Source organism: Entelurus aequoreus, linkage group LG13 (genome assembly GCF_033978785.1).
Source record: "Entelurus aequoreus isolate RoL-2023_Sb linkage group LG13, RoL_Eaeq_v1.1, whole genome shotgun sequence".
Taxonomy (NCBI): Eukaryota; Metazoa; Chordata; class Actinopteri; order Syngnathiformes; family Syngnathidae; genus Entelurus; species Entelurus aequoreus.
In genome coordinates, this window is record NC_084743.1 from 17,976,446 (window position 1) to 17,986,359 (window position 9,914).

Consider the following 9,914-nt stretch of genomic DNA (forward strand, 5'->3'; position numbering starts at 1 on the left):
TACTTTTGACATTCTTAGCTGGCATTAGACTCATATTTTCATGGATAAATGTCCGCCGTTTAGATATTAGTTTTGACTTTTTTGGCTGGCGTTGGACTCATATTTTCATGGATAAATATCCACTTTTTAGATATTATTTTTGGTATTCTTGGCTGGCGTTGGACTCATATTGTCATGGCTAAATGTCCACTCTTTAGATATTATTTTTGAAATTTTTGGCTGTCATTAGAGTCATATTGTCATGGCTAAATGTCTACTGTTTAGATATTTTTTTTGACATTTTTGGCTGGCGTTAGACTCATATTTTTATGGATAAATGTCCACTAATTAGATTTTTTTTTTGACATTCTTGGCTGGCATTAAGCTCATATTTTCATGGATAAATGTCCGCCGTTTAGATATTATTTATAAAAAAATTTGCTGGCATAAGACTCATATTTTCATGGATAAATGTCCATGGATAAATGTATTATTTTTGACATTCTTGGCTGGCATTACTCATATTTTCATGGATAAATGTCTACTGTTAATATATTATTTTTGACATTCTTGGCTGGCAATAGACTCATATTTTCATGGATAAATGTCCACTGTTTAGATATTATTTTTAATATTCTTGGCTGTCCCTGCTCAGCTTCCTGGGCGTACAGTCTCAGTCTCAGGCCCGCACATCGACAGTATCGTCCTGCGTCAAGCCCAAATGTTCGCTACAGCTTCTGAGTCGCATCCAGTGAGCGTGTGCGGCGCCTCATCAATTATGTCTTTTCTCTCCATAACTTATAGAAAGTTCTGGCCCAAGTTCATGACAGTTCTTGGAGAGACAAACAAGGTCAGTTCTTTCTCCTGCAGCGATTATAATGGCCTGTGATGTCCAGCTGGAAGTGTAAGTTTGTGTCCTCTTCTACTGTTTCCTGGCAGATTGGACCCAGCAGTAAAGATGTCTGCTTTGTCTGCGCTGTGGAGACACTTCAGCAAATAAGGTACGTTTGATGGACTTCCTTTGCAGCACTGTTTGACAACCTTTATTGAAAACACCCCTGCGATTGTGTTGTTTTCCAAAAGTATTAAATATTATTTTTAAGGATCTCCAGATAAATATTGAACAAATTGTCATAGATCTTTACGATGACCTATCTTTTTTTTTTTTTTGTCAAAGTTTAAATAAAACCTGAATGGTCAGTAATGTCAAAAAAAAAAAAAAAAGGCACATATTTTGTATTAAAAAAACCATTAGAAATATTTAAAAAATTTGATTAAAAAAACTATTTGGTAACATGACTTTGCTGAGATTTCCCCCACCTCAGTCATAATTGTAATATTAAATACCACAGACAAATAAATGAGTGAACTTACTTTTGGCCTTCCCATCTTCCTGTGGGTCATGTGACATGTGGAATATTCTAAATGTTTCCGAGGGGTGTCCCAACTAGGGTCCTGCGAGACGTCATGAAAGTAATCAGGAACCTTACAAGCAGGGAGATTGCATTCATTTTAAAAGCCTGACAAATTAGATGCTGCTATCCTGTCGCCATCTAGTGGACAACATGCGTTTTTCAAGTCAATATCCTTTAATTATGCCTTGAATGGCACTATGCGCAGCATTTATTCATATGACCCAATGCAAAGAACCTTGAAAGAAACAAAAAAAAGTCCAACCTACACAAAACCTACACAAAATGTCAACAGACATGGTCATTGAACTTTGTGGATATTATAATAAATAAATAATAATAAAATCAAAATTACACCCATTTAAATGTAATACAAAGCATTCATTTTAAAAGCCTGACAAATTAGATGCTGCTATTTTGTCGTTATTTAGTGGACAACATGAGTTTTTCAGGCCAACATCCTTTAATTATGTCTTCAATGGGACCATGCGCATCATTTACCCATATGACCCAATGTAAAGAACCTTCCCTAGTCAAGGTGCAAGAAACAAAAATAAATCCAACCAACACAAAATGTCAACAAACATGGTCATTGAACTTTGTAGATGTTATAAAAAAAAAAATTCCATTCAACATAAAAACATAGAAAATCAAAATTACACCCATTTAAATCCATTACAAAGCATTAATTTTAAAAGCCTGACACATTAGATGCTGCTATTCTGTCGCCATCTAGTGGACAACATGAGTTTCTCCGGTCAATATCCTTTAATTATGCCTTGAATGGCATTATACGCAGCATTTATTCATATGACCCAATGCAAAGAACCTTCCCTAGTCATGGTGCAAGAAACAAAAAAAGTCCAACCTTCACAAAATGTCAACAGACATGTTCATTGAACTTTGTAGATATTATTTTAAAAAATGTCCATTCACCACTAAAAAATAAAAATTACACCCATTTAAATACATTACAAAGCATTAATTTTTAAAAGCCTGACACATTAGATGCTGCTATCCTGCAGCCATCTAGTGGACAACATGAGTTTTTCAGGTCAATATCCTTTAATTATGCCTTGAATGGCATTATGTGCAGCATTTACTCATATGACCCGATGCAAAGAACCTTCCCTAGTCATGGTGCAAGAAACAAAAACAAATCCAACCAACACAAAATGTCAACAGACATGGTCATTGAACTTTGTGGATATTATAATAAATAAATACAAATCTAAATTACACCCATTTGAATGTAATACAAAGCATTAATTTTAAAAGCCTGACAAATTAAATGCTGCTATTTTGTCGCCATTTAGTGGGCAACATGAGTTTTTCAGGCCAACATCCTTTAATTATGTCTTGAATGGGACTATGCGCAGCATTTACTCATACGACCCAATGCAAACAACCTTCCCTAGTCATGGTGCAAGAAACAAAAGAAAATCCAACCCACATGATCATTGAACTTTGCGCATACTATAAAAAATGTCCATTCGCCATAAAAAAAAAGCTAAATTACACCCATTGCAAAGCATGATGGGAAAAATGCAAAACACTCTCCACACTTATCCATATTTGGCACATTGTAGCTGCTTGATATTCATATCATTCACAATCCTTATGTAAGACAAGAACACTTATGTTGTTCTTTTTTTATGCATTCTAAATCATAAACGCCAGCAAAAAACGGAGGTAATGAGTCGCTCCATTCCGCCTATAAAGACAGCCATCAACGTCTTATATACACACTGTAAGTATATACAGTATGTAATGTAATAACATTCATAATATCATGTCATATTTATGTATTTCGCACATTTTAAGCATACGGCGGCACATTAATTTAACAGAAGCATCACGTTTCCCTTCAACAACAACATGAGAGACAACAAAGACTACTTTGGGACAAATGATGATCCAGAACCTTATATTTTTGAGCCTGAATATACAGAGGATGATTTACAAGTTTTAGAAGCTGTGTGCTAAACAGATTCAGCTTTAGTGAAACACTAAGCTTCATGTAGCAGTTTTGCTAATACTAAACAAAAAATACAAACTATGAACATAATAAAACAATCACGTACTGTACGATGTCTGCTCTCACTGGGATGGCGACTGATGGGGATGTTTATATCTTCCTGTTTGGATGAAAAACTAATCATAATCCTCAGGCGGGGTTAAAAACTAGTGTCTTTTCGTGTCTTTGTCGCCATCTCCAGGTTTAAGTTGGATGTCAAAGTTGACCAACTTCTCGGTTAATGTCCACAACCTCCTACTATCCAGGTGAGAGACACGATTTATAATCTAGAATGAACTTTCGCCAACTCAATATGTCAATTTAGAAGCATAAGTTAGTTAGCTGTGTGTGATCACAGCGCTGCTAAAGGTAGTTTGTCTGTGTTAGCACTTGTAATAACAATATTGCTAATATTTGATTAATATTCAGGTCACGAGATATAAATGAAGTATTTTTGGCGGTTTTTGAAAGTTTTTTTTAGAGGGATCTATGGGCGGAATAGAGTACTACCATTAGACGCATTGTTAGCTTGCCATATTTACGACTTAGAATACATAAAAAAAAACCTTATATGTATTATTGTCTTACATAAAGATTGTGAATGATGGGAAAAATTCCCCCCAAAAAAGTTCAGTTCCCATTTAGGGAGTAACACAAATACCTCAGCGTACAAACTTAATTGTATCCTAATCCACTTATACTGTATCTCTAATCAACATCTGCCATTGAAATGGAATTGATATCAATTAAATTGGTGCACCATTTTAACATGTAACATGCATTTTAAAAAGAAAAACTAACTTTTAGATAAGAAATATTGTATAAAAACAATACATTGTAATGTAGTATGAACAACTACAGTAAATTTATTAAGTAATGTAATAATAATGTACAGCATTTACCTTGGACAACGTACTTCTACTTTGAGCTGCTTCTCCATCAAACACACTATCAGCATTTTCATGGATAAATGTCCACTGTTTAGATATTATTTTTGGCATTACTAGCTGGCATTAGACTCATATTTTCATGGATAAATGTCCACCGTTTAGATATTATTTTTGACGTTCTTGGTTGGCGTTAAACTCATATTTGCATGGATGAATGTCCACTGTTTAGATATTGTTTTTGACGTTCTTGGTTGGCGTTAGACTCATATTTTCATGGATAAATGTCCATTGTTTAGATTTTTTTTTTTTTTTTAACATTCTTGGCTGGCATTACTCATATTTTCATGGATAAATGTCCACTGTTTAGATATTATTTTTGACATTTTTGGCTGGCGTTAGACTCATATTTTCATGGATAAATGTGCGCCGTTTAGATTTATTTTTTTTTACATTCTTGGCTGGCATTAGATTCATATTTTCATGGATAAATGTCCACTGTTTAGATATTATTTTTGACATTTTTGGCTGGCGTTAGACTAATATTTTCATGGATAAATGTCCACTTTTAGATATTATTTTTAACATTCTTGGCTGTTATTAGACCTATATTTTCATGGATAAATGTCTGCCATTTAGTTATTATTTTTAACATTCTTGGCTGGCGTTAGACTCATATTTTCATGGATAAATGTCTGCCATTTAGTTATTATTTTTAACATTCTTGGCTGGCGTTTGACTCATATTTTCACGGATAAATGTCCACTGTTAAAATGTTATTTTTGACATTCTTAGCTGGCATTGGACTCATATTTTCATGGATAAATGTCCACTGTTAGATATTATTTTTGACATTGTTGGCTGGCGTTAGACTCATATTTTCATGGATAAATGTCCACTGTTAGATATTATTTTTGACATTGTTGGCTGTCATTAGACCTATATTTTCATGGATAAATGTCTGCCATTTAGTTATTATTTTTAACATTCTTGGCTGGCGTTAGACTCATATTTTCATGGATAAATGTCCACCATTAAAATTTTATTTTTGACATTCTTAGCTGGCATTGGACTCATATTTTCATGGATAAATGTCCACTGTTAGATATTATTTTTGACATTGTTGGCTGGCGTTAGACTCATATTTTCATGGATAAATGTCCATTGTTTGATATTATTTTTGACATTGTTGGCTGGCATTAGACTCATATTTTCATGGATAAATGTCCACTGTTTGGATATTATTTCTGACATTCTTGGCTGTCATTAGACCTATATTTTCATGGATAAATGTCTGCCATTTAGTTATTATCTTTAACATTCTTGGCTGGTGTTAGACTCATATTTTCATGGATAAATGTCCACTGTTAAAATGTTATTTTTGACATTCTTAGCTGGCGTTAAACTCATATTTTCATGGATAAATGTCCACTGTTTAGATGATCTTTTTGACATTCTTGGCTGGCGCTTGACTCATATTTTCATAGATAACTGTCCACTTTTTAGATATTATTTTTGACATTCTTGGCTGGCGTTTGACTCATATTTTCATGGATAAATGTCCACTGTTAAAATGTTATTTTTGACATTCTTAGCTGGCGTTGAACTCATATTTTCATGGATAAATGTCCACTGTTTAGATCAGGGGTCACCAACGTGGTGCCCGCGGGCACCAGGTAGCCCGTAAGGACCAGATGAGTAGCCCGCTGGCCTGTTCTAAAAATAGCTCAAATAGCAGCACTTACCAGTGAGCTGCCTCTATTTTTTAAATTGTATTTATTTACTAGCAAGCTGGTCTCGCTTTACCCGACATTTTTAATTCTAAGAGAGACAAAACTCAAATAGAATTTTAAAATCCAAGAAAATATTTTAAAGACTTGGTCTTCACTTGTTTAAATAAATTCATTAATTTTTTCACTTTGCTTCTTATAACTTTCAGAAAGACAATTTTAGAGAAAAAATTCAAACTTAAAAATGATTTTAGGATTTTTAAACACATATACCTTTTTACCTTTTAAATTCCTTCCTCTTCTTTCCTGACAATTTAAATCAATGTTCAAGTAAATTTATTTTTTTTATTGTAAAGAATAATAAATACATTTTAATTTAATTCTTCATTTTAGCTTCTGTTTTTTCGACGAAGAATATTTGTGAAATATTTCTTCAAACTTATTATGATTAAAATTCAAAAAAAATATTCTGGAAAATCTAGAAAATCTGTAGAATCAAATGTAAATCTTATTTCAAAGTCTTTTGAATTTATTTAAAAAATTTTGTTCTGGAAAATCTAGAAGAAATTTGTCTTTGTTAGAAATATAGCTTGGTCCAATTTGTTATATATTCTAACAAAGTGTAGATTGGATTTTAACCTATTTAAAACATGTCATCAAAAATCTAAAGTTAATCTTAATAAGGAAAAATTACTAATGATGTTCCATAAATTATTTTTTTAATTTTTTCAAAAAGATTCGAATTAGCTAGTTTTTTCAGTTGAATTTTGAATTTTAAAGAGTCGAAATTGAAGATAAACTATGTTTCAAAATTTAATTGTCATTTTTTTTCGTGTTTTCTACTCTTTTAAACCGTTCAATTAAGTGTAAATATCATTAATTATTAATAATAACATAGAGTTAAAGGTAAATTGAGCAAATTGGCTATTTCTGGCAATTTATTTAAGTGTGTATCAAACTGGTAGCCCTTCGCATTAATCAGTACCCAAGAAGTAGCTCTTGGTTTCAAAAAGGTTGGTGACCCCTGGTTTAGATGATCTTTTTGACATTCTTGGCTGGCGTTTGACTCATATTTTCATGGATAAATGTCCACTATTGAAATGTTATTTTTGACATTCATTGCTGGCGTTAAACTCATATTTTCTTAGATAAACGTCCACTGTTTAGATGATCTTTTTGACATTCTTGGCTGGCGTTAGACTCATATTTTCATAGATAAATGTCCACTATTTAGATATAATTTTTGACATTCTTGGCTGGCGTTAGACTCATATTTTCATGGATAAATGTCTGCTGTTTAGATAATATTTTTCTCATTCCTCATTCTCCTTCAGTTTAGTGCAGACCAACAGTGATATGCTCAAATTTTTGCGCCAAGGTGGCAACACGCAACATGTTTTTGATGATTACTTTCTTTAATTCGATGAATATCACCCACTTCTTCTTCTCAGCGTTGTCCTTCACACTCACTTCCTTCCTTCTCACGGTTGTAAAACACACTTGTGTCCATCTTTAGCTGCAAGTTCATGCCAGCAAGTAAGTTTCAGATCTCAAAACACTTTTAAGTTGAGCTACCACTCTATGGAAAAACTATATTTTATTTTATTTTGTAGGGGAGTGGCAATAAATACTTGAATAATTTATTAATAGGCAATCAGATCCATATCGAGGACACTTTGCGTAGTAAAAAAAAATATTTGAAGTACGTTTTAAATCCCGGCAATTAAAATGGAACCACATGTGTTGGAATAGTCATTCTTTAGATGCAGGTGGGGTTTGTAGCATCATCAAACTGTGGATTGCTGAAAAAGGCGGAGCCCTAACAGTCACATGATGTCCTCCACCCGCTCTCAGCACCACCTTCACACCTTCTGATAAACTGCTGGTCATCCAGAGGACTTTTGAGGAGCTGACACAGGAAATCAAACCAATGCAGGATGGCGACTTCCTGTGGTGTATGGATGACCTGCTCCCTCTCTTCCTCTACATCGTGCTCAGGGCCAGGTACACACACACACACACACACACACACACACACACACACACACACTGATTATGTTTCAACTATCTGAACATATTTCCATTTTAGCTTCGAGTTCTCAGTAACAAAGCATATTCTACATGATTTTGTCATAAATGAAGCATTTTCAAGCATAAAAATGGCTAAATGAAGTAAAAAATACCAATACTACAGTACTATTTGCCACTAGACGATACCAAAACAATCAGACCGCGCTGTTCAGTATCGTGGCCACTGGTTGGTGCAGTCTTAGGCAGCATTACTAGCGTTAGCATGCTAACTATTTTTTTTTAGCCAAATTTACCACCGGACGCCCTCAAACTCGTATAACTTGGTATTTGACACACGCTAACGTTAGCATTCTAGCATGCTAACTTTTTTAGCCAAATTTACCACCGGACGTCCTTAGACTTAAATAACTTGGTACTTAACACATGCTAACGTTAGCATTCTAGCATGCTAATTTTTTTTGCCAAATTTACCGCCGGACATCTTTGGACTCATATAACTTGGTACTTGACACACGCTAACGTTAGCATTCTAGCATGCTAATTTTTTTTTAGCCAAATTTACCACCGGACGCCCTCAAACTCGTATAACTTGGTATTTGACATACGCTAACATTAGCATTGTAGCATGCTAACTTTTTTAGCCAAATTTACCGCCGGACGTCCTTAGACTTATATAACTTTGTACTTAACCCATGCTAACGTTAGCATTCTAGCATGCTAATTTTTTTTGCCAAATTTACCGCCGGACGTCTTTAGACTTATATAACTTGGTACTTGACACATGCTAACGTTAGCATTGTAGCATGCTAATTTTTTTTGCCAAATTTACCGCCGGACGTCCTTAGACTTATATAACTTGGTACTTAACACATGCTAACGTTAGCATTCTAGCATGCTAATTTTTTTTGCCAAATTTACCGCCGGACATCTTTGGACTCATATAACTTGGTACTTGACACACGCTAACGTTAGCATTCTAGCATGCTAAAAAATTTTTAGCCAAATTTACCACCGGACGCCCTCAAACTCGTATAACTTGGTATTTGACACACGCTAACATTAGCATTGTAGCATGCTAACTTTTTTAGCCAAATTTACCGCCGGACGTCCTTAGACTTATATAACTTTGTACTTTACCCATGCTAACGTTAGCATTCTAGCATGCTAATTTTTTTTGCCAAATTTACCGCCGGACGTCTTTAGACTTATATAACTTGGTACTTGAAACACGCTAACGTTAGCATTCTAGCATGCTAATTTTTTTTGCCAAATTTACCGCCGGACGTCCTTAGACTTATATAACTTGGTACTTGACACATGCTAACGTTAGCATTCTAGCATGCTAACTTTTTTAGCCAAATTTACCGCCGGACGTCCTTAGACTTATATAACTTGGTATTTGACACATGCTAACATTAGCATTCTAGCATGCTAATTTTTTTTTGCCAAATTTACTGCCGGACGTCCTTAGACTTATATAACTTGGTACTTGACACGTTTACTGTTAGCATGCTAATGTTAAGATGCAAACTTTTTTTTAGTCCATTTTTCAGCCGAACACCTCAGACTCCTAAAACTTGGTACTTGACACACGCTAACGTTAGCATTCTAGCATGCTAATTTTTTTTTAGCCAAATTTACCACCGGACGCCCTCAAACTAGTAAAGATTATAACTTGGTATTTGACACACGCTAACGATAGCATTCTAGCATGCTAACTTTTTTAGCCACATTTACCGCCAGACGTCCTTAGACTTATATAACTTGGTATTTGACACATGCTAACGTTAGCATACTAGCATGCTAACTTTTTTTTTGGCCAATTTTGCAGCCAATCACCTCAGATTTAACTTGGTAC

At 34.3% G+C, this 9,914-nt stretch overlaps 2 protein-coding genes across 6 annotated transcripts in view; one reads left to right on the forward strand and one right to left on the reverse strand.

Moving 5' to 3' along the window:
• LOC133663222 (frizzled-7-like) overlaps window positions 1-9,914 on the reverse strand; it is a 791,936-nt gene that overhangs the window by 139,559 nt on the left and 642,463 nt on the right. The window lies entirely within an intron of this gene.
• LOC133663215 (alsin-like) overlaps window positions 1-9,914 on the forward strand; it is a 111,180-nt gene that overhangs the window by 96,982 nt on the left and 4,284 nt on the right. For all 5 annotated transcript variants that reach the window (XM_062067516.1, XM_062067513.1, XM_062067517.1 and 2 more), the window contains 3 exons: window positions 784-829; window positions 919-980; window positions 7,880-8,029. In XM_062067516.1, the coding sequence (XP_061923500.1) occupies window positions 784-829; window positions 919-980; window positions 7,880-8,029 (258 nt within the window). The remainder of the gene's footprint in view (window positions 1-783; window positions 830-918; window positions 981-7,879; window positions 8,030-9,914) is intronic.